Raw genomic sequence first — 16298 nt, forward strand, 5'->3', positions numbered from 1 at the left:
GCTGACAGTACCTTCAACCGTGTCCATCCCATTTTCTGCACTTCTGCTTTCGCCCCTTCCCCTCCATCCCAGAACCAAAATAGGATTATCCTTGTCCTCACCTTCTGACCCAGCAGGATGTATATTCAATGGATCAACCTCCACCATTTCTATCACCTACTCTGTAATGCCATAACTCTCCTCTCTCTTTTTGACATTCTGAACGGACCATTCCCTTCGTGACACCTTGCTCACTCCTCAATCACCTTTCCATGCAAGCGCCCAAGATGCAATGCCTTTCCTGTACCTTTTCCTTTACTCGCATCCAAGGCCCTTAACATTCCTTCCAGGTAAAACAATGTTTTAACTGTACTTCTTCCAATTTACCATACTGTATTCATTGCTGACAATGCAGTCCCCTCCACATTGGAGAGATCAAATGCAAGTTGGGTAATTGCTTTGTGAAACATCTCTGTTCAGTTCGCAAGCTTGATCTTGAACTTCCAGTCACTTGTTATTTTAATTCTCCACCCCAGTCTCACTACTTGAGCTGTATTTTCACTGTTAATGTAATTAGAACTAATGCTTGGTATTAAGATCAATACATACAAAACCATAGTTTGTAAAGGAGGCCATGGCAGACAACATGCATCACATCCATGCTTTCTGTCATTTGAATGATGCCAAGGGTTCCAGAGGTTCCATAGAGGGTTCCAAACACAAAAATAGAAAACAGCAAGCCAGTTTTATCAGGTGTAGGAAGAAGTAGCAGCTGTCCAAACTGTTGCACACTCTTCCTGAATTTGAGTAATTGTTCTGCAAATCCAATCAATCCAGTTGGCCTATGTCAAGTCCACCTGTGATGCAAAGTACACTGATCATGTATAAAAATACATTCCAGCTAACTGTGCTGCACAAAATACTACACAAAATAAGAGATCATGGTGTAGGGGATTACATAGTAACCTATTAACGTGGATAGAAGATTGATTAACTAACAGGAAACAGAGATTAGGCATAAACAGGTCATTTTCAGGTTAGAAAGATGTAATGAGTGGAATGCCACATGGATCAATGCTAGGCCCTCAACTATTTACAACCTGTATCAATGATTTGGATGAAGGGACTAAATGTACAGTTGCTAAATTTGCCGATGACACAAAGATAGGTAGTAAGTTGTGAAGAGGACATGAGGGGCCTGCAAAGGGATATAGATAGGTTAAGTGAGTGGGCAAAAAAAATTGGCAGATGGAGTATAATATGGGAAAATGTGAACTTGTCCAGAATAAAAAAAGAAAGTAGCATATTATCTAACTGGAGCAAGATGGCAGAACTCTGAGGTACAGAGGGATCTGGGTATCCTGGTACATTAATCAAAGGAGTTAGTATGCAGGTACAGCTAGTCATTAGGAAGGCAAATGGGATGTTGTTATTTATTGCAAGGGGAATGGAATATAGAAGTAGGGATGTTTTGCTACTGTTGTACAGGGCATTGGTGAGTCAACATTTAGAGTACTGTGTAGAGTTTTGGTCTCCTTATTTAAGAAATGACATAATTGCATTAGAAGCAGTTCAGATAAGGTTCACTTGACTGATTCCTGGGGTGAGGGGGTGATCTTAGGAGGAAAGGTTGGACAGGTTAGGCCTGTATCCATTGGAGTTTAGAAGAATGAGAGATGATCTTGTTAAAACATATAAGATCCAGAGGGGGCTTGACAGAGTGGGTGCTGAAAGGATGTTTCCCTTGTAGTTTAAAAATAAGGAGTCTCCCATTTAAGACGGAGAGGAGGAGAATTTTTTTTCTCAGAGTGTCATGCGTCTGTATAACTCTCTTCTCCAGAGCGTGGTAGTGGCAGGGCCATTGAATATTTTTAAAGCAGAGCTGGATAGATTCTTGACTAACAAGGGAGTCAAAAGTCTATTGGGGATAGGTGGGAAAGTGGCGTTGAGGCCACAATCAGATCAGCCATGACCTTACTGAATGGCAGAGCAGGCTCAAAGAGCTGAATGGCTACTCCTGCTTCTAATTCATATGTTCGTAAATATGCATGTGTGTGCAATCTTTTCAGGCTTTGGCCGTGATTTCCTGATATAAGGGGAAGCTGGATAAGGAAAAATGAGTAAAAAAATAGCTCCAAAGAAAAGTCATTTGGATTTGAAATGGTAGCTCTGGAGAGAATTTTCTCTCCGTCAGGCGGGCCAGTCGGGAGCGGGCGTGGAGCCAATCACTGCCTGCGATTGGCTGCGTACCGCCATTTTATGTGGGAGGCCCAATTAAGGCCCGCCCAGCGTGACACGTGCCCGGTAGCGCTCAGTGCTCCTGTGCGGGCAGGGGGAGGGGGGAGAGTCAGGGCCTGCACTCTTTCACGTATGCGCGCGAAAGATTGCATAAATCTCCCTGAGGCAGCTCCATGCCTCAGGGAGATTAAGTTCAATTTGAAACTTCAAAATAAAGAAAGTTGAAAATAATTTACACATGTCCCCTCATGCATCACACGAGCTGGGACATGTTTATGAAATGTCTAAAAGATATTTATTAATTTAATAAACCCTTCATGAAACCTCATCCCGCCCGTGGATGAGGTTTCATGAAAAATGCAAAGGCCGCCTGGGCTCTTCGCCTGCCCCCCCCCGCCAACCTTAAGGTTGGACTGGCAGTCTTAATTGTTTTATTAATAGTCTTAACAGGCCTTTGGCAGTTCGGTGGGCGCGCAGCCGACTCCGGTGCGTGCCCGCCGAACGAAAGATCGGAATAACGCACAGTGATGTTGGAACGCAGGCCTGACGTCACCGCACGTCATTTTACGTGTCGGCGTGTGGGGCCCACCCCCGCACTTCCGCCAAGCGGAAGATTCTGCCCTCTGTTTCCCTCTCCACAGACGCTGCTAGACCTGCTTAGTTTTTCCAGCATTTTCTAATTTTATTTATGAATAATGAAATAAAGTTAAAAGAAGGTTAGTAAGAGGCTCATATGAGACATAACACCAGCATAGATCATGTGGGCTGAATGGCCTGTCTCTGTGCTCTAAACTCTATGTAATATGTAATATTTTGACAGTCGGTACATCTGCTGTGTGAATTAAGCACAACAGGATTTCAGGAATCTGTCTCTCATCACATGAATAAAATCCTGTAGCTTCGCTTTCACAGTGTGACATTGTCTCAACCTTTTCCTGTGTTACAGCATCCCAGTCATTTTTTTAAATATTCCATACAGAGAAATTCAGAGAGTATTTTTTAAATATTCCATACAGAGAAATTCAGCACCAAGACCACAGGCAAATGAAAACCTTACTGACTGCAAGAGTTATGGATAGCAGACTCTGTTTATATGGATAAAAAAGCCCAGATACCCCATAAGTCTTTTATCATAAAGAAAGAAAAAAGAATGAGGAGAAAGCAACTGCCATATGTTACCCTCTGTAAATCTGAATCAATGACATTTATGACAGCAATATTATAAAACAAATGCTCTCAAAAGCAACACTGCCACAGTGGTGCTGTGTTACGAAGCTTACAAGGCTGTGCTGGTAAATATTTCTTGAGATGAACCCAAATCAAGGAACCAGCAATGGATTATCTCACATCATGCCTATGTATTTACAAAGGATTACCACAGACGTTGTATAAAAGATAACAAAAAAAACCTATCTGCCATTTCCAGAAGTGACATATGTTGGTAGTACAGAAATGGTGCATAATTTATATAAGGACGTCCTGTGGCGCAGTGGGTAACATCCTTGCTCCTGAGCAGAAGCTCCAGATTTAAGCCCCACCCCCAGGACTTGATGGCCAAGGAAGACACATTTATAATGCAGCCAAGCAGGCTGAATATCAACCTGCAAATCCTTTCCAACAAACGCCAATGGCAGCTAGTAAGAGCGGGAGAGGTTCCTGGTCAGCCATGTGATGGAAAGAATGTTGGAGCCTCTACCATCACTATCCGGAACTCCAGACAACAACATACATGTGAAAGTGCATGTTGCTGCAGCAACTCAGGGCGGAATTTTCCGTGTCCGCTGGCATCAGGTGTGTTTGGTGGCATGAGCAGACAATAAGGCGATAAGGCCAAAAATCGGTTTCATGACGTCGTGAAACTAGTTTGCAATTGTCTGCTCTGCCTGTCAATGGTGGGCTGTGTTTCCTGCCGTTGGATGACAGGATCCCTATTGTAATACATCTACATATCATTATAAGCGGAATCATCCATCCCCCCCCATACGCTGGATCATCCTAGCACTCCGGTGTGTTTCACAACTGTACACAACTGGACTTTTTAAAATTATTTGTTCGTGGGATGTGGGCGTCGCTGGCTAGGCCAGCATATATTGCCCATCCCTAATTGCCCTTGTTCAGAGGGCATTTTTTTTAAGAGTCAACCACATTGCTGGAGCAATTCAAGAAGGCAGCTCACCACCACCTTCTCAGGGCAATAAATGCTGGCCCAGCCAGTGAAGCCCACATCCTGTGAAAGAATAAAAAAAAGATAAGCAATCATTACCTGGTGAGCTGCACTTCACTCGGGACTTCAAGGTTTGTTTGCCTACCTTGCTTCGGGCAGCACTCGCAGTCATCAGCGCCAGGCTTCACAGGCAGCACCGCATCATTTTTAGGGGGAGGGGCTCACAGACAGGTTTCTACCTACCAGACCAGCCATAAGGTGGGAGTGGCTTTTCAATGGCCACAGGGCTAGGGCTTGCTTATGGAAGGGAGAAAAGTAGCCTCAGGCAAGGGAAGATGTTGCAAGGTGAGGGCTGTACTGGGGAAGGGTGGTGGGGGGGGATACCACAAAGTGTGTGTGGGGGCACAAGTTGATTTGTGCAAGAGGCCTCAAGATAGTGAGGGCTGGGGAGGCAGTCTCCAGAGGAGATGAGGCCAGATGGAGGCTTGAGGGTGTGTGTGACAGGATGGGTGGTGATGTCCCTTGAGCTGGCAGTGAGTGAGATGCCAATGAATTGTGATGGGCTTGAGTGTGTGAGTTTAGAGTGATGAGGTGGTTGCCATACCCTGGCGGCACAGATGAAATCATTCATCCTCTATCTGCATTATTTGGCCAACCTCTTCTGCGCAGCATTGGCACTGATCACCACTGCCATCACCTACCAAGCTGGAGTGGTAATGTTGCTGCCCCTCCTGCCCCCAGAGCGAGGGTACAGGAGATCACAGCGGACCTTCACAGTATCCAAAAGGCACTCGAGGGATGCGTCAATAAACCGGGGGGCTGCAGTCTTCTTGCTTTCTTGCCATGGCTTCTTTGCAGCAGTCCTGGGCTGGAAGCACTGAGAGGTGTTTGTGCGACTGCACTTTAAATGTGGCGCCCAGCATGATGAAGCGGCGAGGTGACAGCATGGCAAGCATATTGGAGCTCGCCCGCCATCGAAGTGGCGTGTTTCCCGGGAATGCATGATTAATGAGGCGGGATTGGGACGATATGGCGTGAAAAGCTGCCATTGCGGCCAACGGGTAAAACGTCCTTTTTCCTGTCCGCTACCGCACTTAGTGCAAATCACAGAATCTCACAGTGCAGAAGAGGCCCTTTGGCCCATCGAGTCTGCACCGACACGTGAGAAACACCTGACCTACCTACCTAATCCCATTTACCAGCCCTTGGCCCATAGCCTTGAATGTTATGATGTGCCAAGTGCTCATCCAGGTACTTTTTAAAGGATGTGAGGTAACCCGCCTCTACCACCCTTCCAGGCAGCGCATTCCAGACTGTCACCACCCTCTGGGTGAAAAAGTTTTTCCTCACATCCCCCCTAAACCTCCTGCCCCTCACCTTGAACTTATGTCCCCTCGTGACTGACCCTTCAACTAAGGGAAACAGCTGCTCCCTATCCACCCTGTTCATGCCCCTCATAATCTTGTACAACTCGATCAGGTCGCCCCTCAGTCTTCTCTGTTCCAATGAAAACAACCCAAGTCTATCCAACCTCTCTTCATAACTTAAATGTTTCATCCCAGGCAACATCCTGGTGAATCTCCTCTGCACCCCCTCCAGTGCAATCACATCCTTCCTATAATGCGGCGACCAGAACTGCACACAGTACTCCAGCTGTGGCCTCACCAAGGTTCTATACAACTCCAACATGACCTCCCTACTTTTGTAATCTATGCCTCGACTGATAAAGGCAAGTGTCCCATATGCCTTTTTCACCAGCCCACTAACATGCCCCTCTGCCTTCTGGGGCAATTCTGCCCTCAAACTCCCTGAGTGAACTGTAACACACCACCATCATCACATAATTTATATGGTTTCTGTACTTGTCTGTTATGTTGACAAAATACATGTCAACTCCTCCATCACCAATACGGCATATTCTACTCTCAAATGTCAGCAACTATATGTAAAGCAGAAAATGTAATGCAGCTGCAAGTAAGGAGTTAACATTGAGATAAACACAAATCATGCCGCACCAGCTGTGAGAAAGTTGTCAGCTTTTGCAGGGCACATACAATAAGAATCCATTTAGGTTTATGTTGACAAAAATGTGGTAGTGTAGTAGCTACAGGGAGTGGAATTGGTGTTCACAAGCAGCTCCAAACAGCATTGATTTTTCACCGCAACCGATCTTTTTCCTTGAAAGTTCAGAGAATAATAGTTTAAACTGTCTATGGAGACTCATTTCCTATTCTCACTGTTGTTTTTACATGGCTCAAAATTAAAAATCTTGCAATGTTTTCCAAGTCAATGGAAAATAAAAACTGGCATGGTGAAAGAGCCTGCACTGCATATGTAGACCAATTTCACCTCCAAAGTTTCTTCAAAATGTCATCATTTAAATCAGTTGTGAGCAGTGTCTTTGTTACTTATCCCTACTGTAGCATAGAAATATGACAATCGAGGTGAATCCAGTGCAGTGGGTACACATATCTCTCTGGCCTGTTTCAGGCCTGATTGACGTTAATTGGATGAGCTGCCAGTGGGTGTTGGGCCTCCACAGGCAGCATGCCCATCTGAAGTAACAAACTTTGGGCCAGGCTTGAAGGTACGTCCTGGAATGAGCAGGTGTGGAGCAGCAATGGGATGTTGTGCTGTGGAGTCAGGGGAGCCAACAGCAACTTCAGGCAGCAGCCAGGGATGCTTGAAAAATTACCCAATATCCGTTTGGCCATCTATGAGGCATTCTTTCAGAGTTGGATGTTAGCCCTGAAATTTATCCTTCTAGCAACCATGTTCAATTTCTACTCAAGTGATTTTGCAGTTTTGAAAACATAGAAAGTGACAATAATTACACTGAATCAGTCTTAGGTTTACATGTAGCTTCTACACTTGGGAACACAGGCCTGAATTTTGACCCAGGCATTGGAACTCTTAGATCATGGTATGAAGCAGGTCCTGAGCCTGCATTACGCCTGCCACCCCCACCCTTTGGGCTGCCACATGGAGGCTTCCTCCATTAGCTGGTGGCCTCCTCTTCAGTGGATGTTTAATCCACCGTTGGAATTTAGCCGACAGCAGTGTAAAATGGCACCTAATTGGGCCTTTAATTATGGTTATCAGCAGCCTGCCTCTCTGGAGTGGGCAGCATCTCTGTATCTGGGAAAATGCCTGGGTGGCAGGACCTCACCCGGGAGCCAATCTGACACAGCTCTGTATGATTTTACCGGCCCCACCAGCTCCCGGGAGTCGATAAAAACCTTGGCCATACGAACAAGAGTTGGTCATTGAGCATACAAGCCTATTCTAATGGATTATGGCTGATCTGTATATCAACTCCTTGGACCAACCTTTGATTCATTTCCTAGATACGCTTACCTAGTAAAGATAAATTTTCAAGGTAAGAACTGAATGTAGATTAGGGGTCAGTAAGGAGACCATCAAGTACTATGTATAAATCTGCCACATTCCCCACTCCAAACAATCCCCTTAAGATCAGGTGTCCCCATCAACACATGCATTTTCTAAAAAAAGATTAATGTTTGTAAAGTAACAAGAGAAAGGGTGCACAGATAGTCCCTTAGAGAACAGTCTCTCTAGACTTCTGGTAAAACAGATATCTTGGAAGGATACCTCCTAGATAGGCATGTGAAATAACCTCTCAAGGAAATTTTTTTTCTAAATCAACAGTGAAAGAAATGCTTCACGTAGATTGTACACAAACACATCAAAGCAAAATAAACATCTCCTCCAGTTGCTTGAATAATGAGCTATTAAATTTTCTGAGGAACAAATTTCACTATATTTGGCACCCAACCCCCATTTCCACTGCTTCACTGGCAGGGAGCAGACTTAAAAAAATTGCTAAACTAAGAGATTGCTACTTTTTTTTTTAAACTGCCTGGCGCCTATTACCTTTCAATCACTTCTATCAAACTCCCATGTAAAATGGAAACATGAAAATCTGTCATGACAGCAGAGTGAAAAAAATCTCCCAACTGTATGCACAGTCCTGAAAGGATTAGCCAATCTAATCTAAATCAATTCAAGTGTTCATACATCTGCTTAAAATTCATTTTATGGCTCCCTCAGTCCATAAATCAAAGTCTATAAAAGAGATTCAATATAGCGTAAACAGTAACTGGAAAAGAATCAATTTATCTTCCAAAATATTCTACATTCTATTTGTTTAATCTCAAAAGAGGTTTAGATTCTAAATGTAATACAACAGTGTAACACCAGAACGTGAAGATGATAGGATGCAGAGTTGGAGGACTTGGTGCAATTTGGGAGCAGACTGTATACCAAAAAGCCAAAATACTGTGGACCCTGGCAATCTGGAATAAAAACAGAAAATGCTGGAAACACTCAGCAGGTCAGGCAGCATCTGTGCAGAAAGGAAGGTAGGGTTAACACTTCAAGACTTATGACCTTTTGTCAGAACCCATCCTCTCAGCTGTCAGGGTAAGTGGACAAAGAAAGGGGATGAAAACACAAAAAGCTGAAAGCTTACTCTAAACATCCCCATTTAAAGAACAGAATATAAAATGGGAGAAGATTCAAAATTCCACAGCAGTGTATCTCTTTATTAATTTATTTTTAAAAATCCTTTCTGAAAACCTTACTTCATGTTTCTATGACTTTGACAGATTTTGTGCCAACTTTTTCACTATAAATTCTTAAGTCCAAATTTATGATGGAAACTGCCTTTATAAGCTTGTGACGTTAGAATTACACTCACTCGCCTGCGTTTTGCATCTAAGTCCTCAGCCAGCACCACAGAGAAATCTCTTCTAACTTAAGTTTCAGGAACAACATGATAATGGAGAATTTAACTAGAAGAGAAAAATAAATGTGTAAATTCAACAGAAAGTCATAAGTTAATGGATAATATAAAGCATCCATACCATCACCAACAAACTGCAGGAGAGCCAGGTCAACCTGACGTTTCCAAGGTGAGCTTTTCTGCAAAGCTATTCCATAACCAGTGGTCGAGAAGACATATCCACTGCCAATTGTTACAAGCTTGCAGCCTTCATCTCTTCCTGCCATGTAATTGAGCACTGCCGCATCATATATGAATGCATCCAACTTTCTAAAATAAAATAAATAAAATTACTGAAACAGCATTGCCAGATTTTACAGGAGGAACTTCCTGCAACAAACATTCATGCATCATCACCAAAATTTGAAAGCACTTCCCAGCATGTAAAGAAAAGTACCTGTGTATGTCACTGTAAAACCGGACAAAGTTGAACTTGCTATGTGCAGAATTTTTTGCATTGTTAAGAGGTGGTTTTGGCTGATTGCATTCTACTTATATTTGCAAAAGTATCAGAGTGCTTTTAACACTATTTCAGTACATTCTTGACAGTGTTGGATAACTCTTATGGGATAAAACTCCTTTTAGCATAGATTGGGGGACTGCGCCCAGAGGACAGCACGCATGGTGTTCCAGTCAGTTGTTATTTCACAAAGTTTATCCTTAGAAGCATTTGTGTAGCAGCATTACTTTGAAAATCATGGGCTGAATTTTCCCCCTGTCGGGGGGGTTGTGCAGGGGCGGGCGCGAACCCGATCAGCGCCCCCGAACGGAACGCGCTGCCATTTTACGTGGGCAGGCCAATTAAGGCCTGCCGAGTGTGACGCTCGCCCAGAAGCGCTGAGCGCTCCCTGTGCAGGCAGGGGTGGGGGGGGGGGGGGATTCCCTTCGCTCTTTCGCACATGCGCGTGAACGAGCGCAGACATCTCCCTGATCAGGGAGATCGGTTTGACATGTGTAAATTTAAATAAAGAGAAATAAAAACTTTTAAAACATGTCCCCTCATGTGACACTGTCACATGAGTTGGGACATGTGAAAGAATTATTTCAAAAATGTTTATTGACTTTTAAAACCCTTCATGAAACCTCATCCCACCTGTGGATGAGGTTTCATGAAAAATGTGAAGGCTGCCTGGGCTCTTCGCCTGCTTGTCAACCTTAAGGTTGGACTGGCAGCTCAGCTAATTGAATTAATTACTATTTAAATGGCCTTAATAGGCCTTTGACAGTTCATCAGGCGTGTAGCCGAGTCGGCTGTGCGCCCGCTGAGCTGAAAATCTAAATAATGCACAGTGACGTCGGGACACCCACCCGACATCACCGCATGTCATTTTACGCGTCAGCGAGCGGGCCCCGCCCCCGCTCGCCAACCGGTGAATTCTGCCCCATGTTAGAGAGTTGTAAATTTGAGGGCATCTAATACCAGTATTATGGTAACTTTAAATCAGCTTCACACTCAAAGCAGCCAAGTAAAATAATTATTCGATTAGTTCATCAAACGCTGCCATAAAATGGCTATGATACTTCACATGGTGAAATCCAAGTTCTAAATTAACCATGTCATTATTCTGAGATGTTGCACTAGTAGCTTCATAAGAATGGCCCAGAGTGACTTGTCCTTGTATCTCTCAATAATGACTTGGTTGAAATTAGCAAATTAAAATATTTATAATATATTAACAATCTTACAAAATATTGCTAAGTATCTACAGGTCAGAAAAAGGCCATTCCAACAGGTGCATACTAGTGTTTATGCCCCATACGAATCTCCTCCCAACTGTTTCATCTAACCTCATCAACATATCCCTCCATAATTTACGCTGTCATGTGCTTATCTAGCTTCACCTTGAATGCACCTATGATGTTCACTACTCCTGTGGTAGCAAGTTCCACATTGAAAGCACATTCTTGGTAAAGGAGTTTCTCCTGAATTCTCCATTGGATTTAACAGTGACTATCTTATATATATCGCCGCTAGTTCTGGTCTTGCCAGTAAATGAAATCATCTTCCCTATGTCAACTCTGTCAAACCCTTTGATATGGTGGAATTGTCCCAGATTTTCACTAAGTGCAGAGGGTTGAGGTCTCTCTGTACACAATCCCTCCATATGGCTGCTCAGCTCTCAAAACAACCAAAAAGGCAAATGGAATGTTGATCCACACCAAGGAGTTTCAAATACATCCTTTTGCTATGCATTCCTATCATAACTACGGGTGTAGTCTTGTGGAGGCGATGGGTGTTTCCACCCCGCACCACCTGTTTCTGAGGTGGCCTGCCACATCTTGTGCCAATCAGGCACTTAACAGGTCAGCTGTAGGCCTTTCCCTGGGATTAAGGACCCTGGGGATGGGTCCTGCCCACCATGAGCTATCAGCCAATCAGAGGTTGGTAGCTCTTCTGTACTCAGCAGTGCCACCCGAGGGACTCAGCCACAGGTGAGTGATGGCAGGAGGGGAGATCGTGATGTGGGAGCGGCAGGGGAGGGTGTGGTCAGCAGCAGGAGTGATTTTTAGTGAGCCCTGCACCCTTCCTATTGCTGGTTCCCTTGATCAGGTACTGAGTACCTTTGAACAAGGGACAACACCCACCTCTGGAAGCCTGCAAGCAAACATGCCAGGGTTTGCTTGCCTTGCTCCCCACGTGGCAAGCCCCCTGTCCGCTGCTGGATTAATATCAGCGGCGGCAGGGTGAGGCACTTAAGTGGGCATTAATCCGTGTGGAGGCAGGATAGCGGGAAAGCCCATGGTCGACCTTGCCACTCCGCCACCTATTGAGGCTCTCAAGTGGCCAATTAATGACCACTTAAAGGCCTCATCCTGTCACTGCTGGTATTAATCCAGCTGCAGGGCCTGTCGCCATGCGGCACGAACTGAAGCTATAACTGTGTGGCCAGCTTGTCACCTCCAGGGTGTGGAGAGGGGAGGCGTCTTTCGATCAAACACACACTGCCTGATCAAGGGGCTAGACATGAGGGACTGGGAAGCTGAGACCCACCCCCCCCCCTTCCTGCTCACCCACATTCACCCCTCTCCCTGTGACCCCCACTCCGTGAAACCAGCTCCCCCACCCCTGCACTCCTGGGACTCCAGTGCTGTGCTCTGGCAGCAGCCACAGTCTCCTCAGTGGCGCTGCTGAGCACAAGAGCTGCTGGTCTCTGACTGGCCGGCAGCTCTCAGCAGGTGACACTTGCGCCCAAAGTATCTTGATTCCAGGGAAGGGCCCGCCGTTGGCCTCACCACTGCCTGATTGGCTTGTGGTTCGACAAGCCTTCCTGAAAAGAGGCAGTGCAGATTTGTCACCAGCTCTCCAGCTGGTAGGCGAGATCCCCCAACACCTCAACAAGGTTCCTCCCAAAATTTCTAAATTGGTCAACTACAGAATAATTAACTATTCAGCTATGTAGACCATAGAATGCAAGAAATAAGCACAATGTATAAAACCTAGCCTTGAGCTGATTTGGGAGTTGATTTTTACCCCTCACTGGGGCTGGGAGCAGAGTTGGGCAGGTACTGAAAATAGCGCTACTGGTCAGCGTGCCAATTCCTCGGCTCCATCCTGCCAGGCCAGTTGAACGGCGGTGGGATGGCGGGAGGGGAGGCAGGGCCACTCGCCCACAATCAATGAGTATCCAATCAGACTCGTTAAAGGGCCACTTAAGGCCATTTAAAGGGGGCTGACTGAGATTTTCCAGTTGGTCTTCAATTTTCTGCAGGTGATTAATCGGCTGCTGCCAATTAACTGCCTGGTGGTGGCCTGCAGGTGACAGACCAAGGATCCGGGCCCCATGCAGGCCCAGAGGCTCTCCCTGCCTTCTTGGGTGCAGCAGCCGCCGCAGACTACCCTGTAGGAGGGCATGCGCCCTCATCTCTTGGCTTGAAAAGCCATTTTTTAATTTAAACTTTTTTTAAAAATGAAGAGAGAGTGCCTCCATTTTGAAGTGTGCTCTCTTTCACTTACCATCTATTGCACCCTGCAGCTACTCTCTAGCTGGAAGTTCTCTGACTGGTCCTTCTACTTCCAGAGCCCGCCCACCATCCTTAATTGGATGGTGAGCTCACCCTCTGACAATCAATTGGCCGCTTCAGGGAAAATCACATTCAATGACTGTTTCCCAAACAGTCCAGGCCTCTGACCCCCACGTGAGCCTGAGGGTGGGGTTCAGAAGTCCACAGGGAAAATTTTGCTTTAGCTGTTAAATTAAGACATGGCCGGCCTCTGAAGATGGTTTACACTGGACCTGTCCCTATGATTGACAACACTGTCTTGGATCCAGAACCACATTAGTTTGGAGGGTATAAACAAGGCTTTTGTTGCAATAGGGTGAACATTATGGTCTGATAAAGGCATATCTTTTATCGCTGAACAGAATAAGTCATCTAACCTCAAAACCTGAGGTATTAACAATGAATGACTGAGCTAATTGATTATTCCTTCTGAAAAAAAATTCCAAGGACTTGGCACAAATTGAACTGAATATGGAATAGCATGCAATTATTTCATAATTTTGTTTCCTTGTCAGGTAATATTCAGTTGATAGTCATTGTGTATCATGTTCAGGATATAGTAGTGTGTTTATGTCAACCTTATGTATTGCAATTTCATAATTTGTGGAAATAAAATAAAAATATGAATACTTTATTGATGGATGAAAATTAAATTGAGTTCTAGAATATAAAAAGAAATTATAATACTTTGGTCTTTAGAGGAAAATATTGGGCATCGTATGTTATACTGCACTGAAATTTATAATTGGGTATTTGATGCTAAAACAAATCAAAATACACTGTTTACTTATAGTACTAATGTCAGGAAATTTGTTGAACAAATCTCATTAGAGAAAGTATTGATAGGTAGTCACTGATGTGTTTTTTCCTTCTCTTGTATGGCACTATGGCAGTAAAATATCTGAAAATTGGGAGTGTTTCTCTCAGTAATTAATGGCTCACCCACAAATCAACTCAGAAATTGCATGTTTTCATCCAGGCATTCCTCTTGATTTCATTAGTGGGCTGTTAATTTCGTGGATCATTAATTTCAGAGATAAACAAGCATTCTCCTAGTTTTTGGGAAACAGGAATTGCAGACCCCTCAAATCATTCTCTTTCCACCCAGTCCATTTCCTTTCTGTAATTCACTGGTCTTTGCCTATACAGTACTCTTTGCTGGACTCTCCATGTTCTCCTTTGGTGCTGTTGTTTCCACTAGTCTACTGGGAAAAAGACTGAGGAAATAGAATTAGGGTGGAATTGTCTCATCCCGTTGGCGGCGGTCGTCATGGTGGATGGGGGAGACAATTTGGCGGGAGGGGCAGAAATCAGTTTCATGTTGGCATAAAAGCACAGTAGGATCATCCGATGGTGTCCACCATGGTGGAATGCGAATCCTGCTGGAGGCTAGCACGAACGCGATTTGCATCTTGATAATGGGATGCAACGTAAGGCCCAACTGGAATCATCCCCCATGCCCGATTTACCGTTACGCCGGTAGGAAAACACGGTCTAGATTTAGGTCCCACCAAGGTGTGTGTTGCTGTGCTGGTGGAGGGTGTGGGTAAGCGCTGTGATGGGTCTTCCAGGCTGCTTATTTGCAGCTCTTCAATTGAGGAAGTGTTGTCTTGGCTGGAAGTGAGTACGTGGATGGAGCTGAGGAACTGGCTGGCTGAGGGTGTCAATCACTTGCAGAGCTTCCTGTGAAGCAAAGTAGGGATGATTAGCGCATGGTAGCAGACTAAAAAACAGGAGAGAGAGCATTCACAGTTGCGTTGCGAGAGGATCAATGTGGTGCAGGATCCTCACGTGGGTGTTCACTGCCGACCTCACCGACGCAGCAGGTGCAGTCCCTGAACTCACAAGTCAGTGCGATGGCACACTCCTCAAAGTGAGTGAGGGGCCGAATGTGGGCCACTCCACCCCTGGTCAGGGACCTTTCCTTGCTGTTGTGAGCCAGCTTCTCCTGCATGAAAACAGATAATCAGAGTGTGAGCAGGACGCATGGCACTGCATGGAATGCTTGTATGGTGAGCGGAGCCATGAACGGGATGTGGACACGAGCTTCAGAGTTTATAAGCCTGACGGAGATGTGAGGGTGTATGTGAGAGTTAGTGGTGTTGTCCCTTGAGGTGTGAGATCCCTGTGGACGTGTGATGGGTTTGTGAGTGTGTGAGTTGAGAGTGCTGAGGTGGTTGACTTACCCTGGTGGAATGGATGAGAGCATTCATCTTCTTCCTGCACTGGATGGCTGGCCTCCTCTGTGCTCCGGTTGCACTGACCGCCGCTGCCACCACCTCCCAGGCCAGATTGGTGACTCTGGTGAACCTCCTGCAGCCAGAGTAGAGGTAGAGGACATCGCAGCAGCTTTACACTGCTTCCAGCGGGCACCCCAGAGAGGCGTCACTAAATTTGGAAGCTGCCGTCTTCTTTGGTTTTGGGGCCACCTGTTGCCTGAAGCAGTCCTGGTCTTGAGACATGAAGTAGGCTGCGCTCTGGTGTGCTTTAACTATGGCGCCCGGAGCGAGGTAGTGCTGAGGCCACAGAGTGGCGGGCAAATCCGAGCCCACCTGGCAGTGATCTGGAGTGTTTCCTGTGAATGCATTATTGATGAGGGTGGACCCGCTGGAAAGGGATAATATGGCACGAAAACCCGCCATTTCGGTCAGCAGGTAAAACAACTTTTTTCACACCCGCTACCGCAATTAGTGCAAATCCGGGACGATTCCACCCATAGAGTAGATAACTCAATTTAAACAGCTATCACTGGCAGGGAGGTGAAAGGGCAAATAGCTTTCTTCTGTACTATGAATTCTGTAATTTATTCTGTTCTACTTGATTTGGTGTTGCTTCCTCATTTGGGCAGGGTGTGGGGGAAGGAGGTTGTTATTGCCTTGTTTACATCAATAGCACACCTAGTTAACAAAATTAAACAGTCTTCTTACACAACCAGGGTTAACACCCATGCAGTACCACTTTGTGGTGGGCTACTTTAAACTGCTAAGAGCTATATCATGTGACCAAATTTTACATTTCTTGATAGAAATTTCAGTTCAAATTAAAGGATAAGAAAGTTATTTTTACAAACAGGCTATCAGGAGGCAACTTGAGACAAAGATAAGGTGAGAC

The 16298-nt window shown here is 45.2% G+C and overlaps 1 protein-coding gene across 2 annotated transcripts in view; it reads right to left on the reverse strand.

The window, feature by feature from the left end:
• grin2aa (glutamate receptor, ionotropic, N-methyl D-aspartate 2A, a) overlaps window positions 1-16298 on the reverse strand; it is a 388199-nt gene that overhangs the window by 38781 nt on the left and 333120 nt on the right. For both annotated transcript variants that reach the window (XM_078559026.1, XM_078559025.1), the window contains exon 12: window positions 9268-9455. In XM_078559026.1, the coding sequence (XP_078415152.1) occupies window positions 9268-9455 (188 nt within the window). The remainder of the gene's footprint in view (window positions 1-9267; window positions 9456-16298) is intronic.

This window comes from Cetorhinus maximus, chromosome 15 (assembly GCF_964194155.1).
Source record: "Cetorhinus maximus chromosome 15, sCetMax3.hap1.1, whole genome shotgun sequence".
Lineage (NCBI taxonomy): Eukaryota > Metazoa > Chordata > Chondrichthyes > Lamniformes > Cetorhinidae > Cetorhinus > Cetorhinus maximus.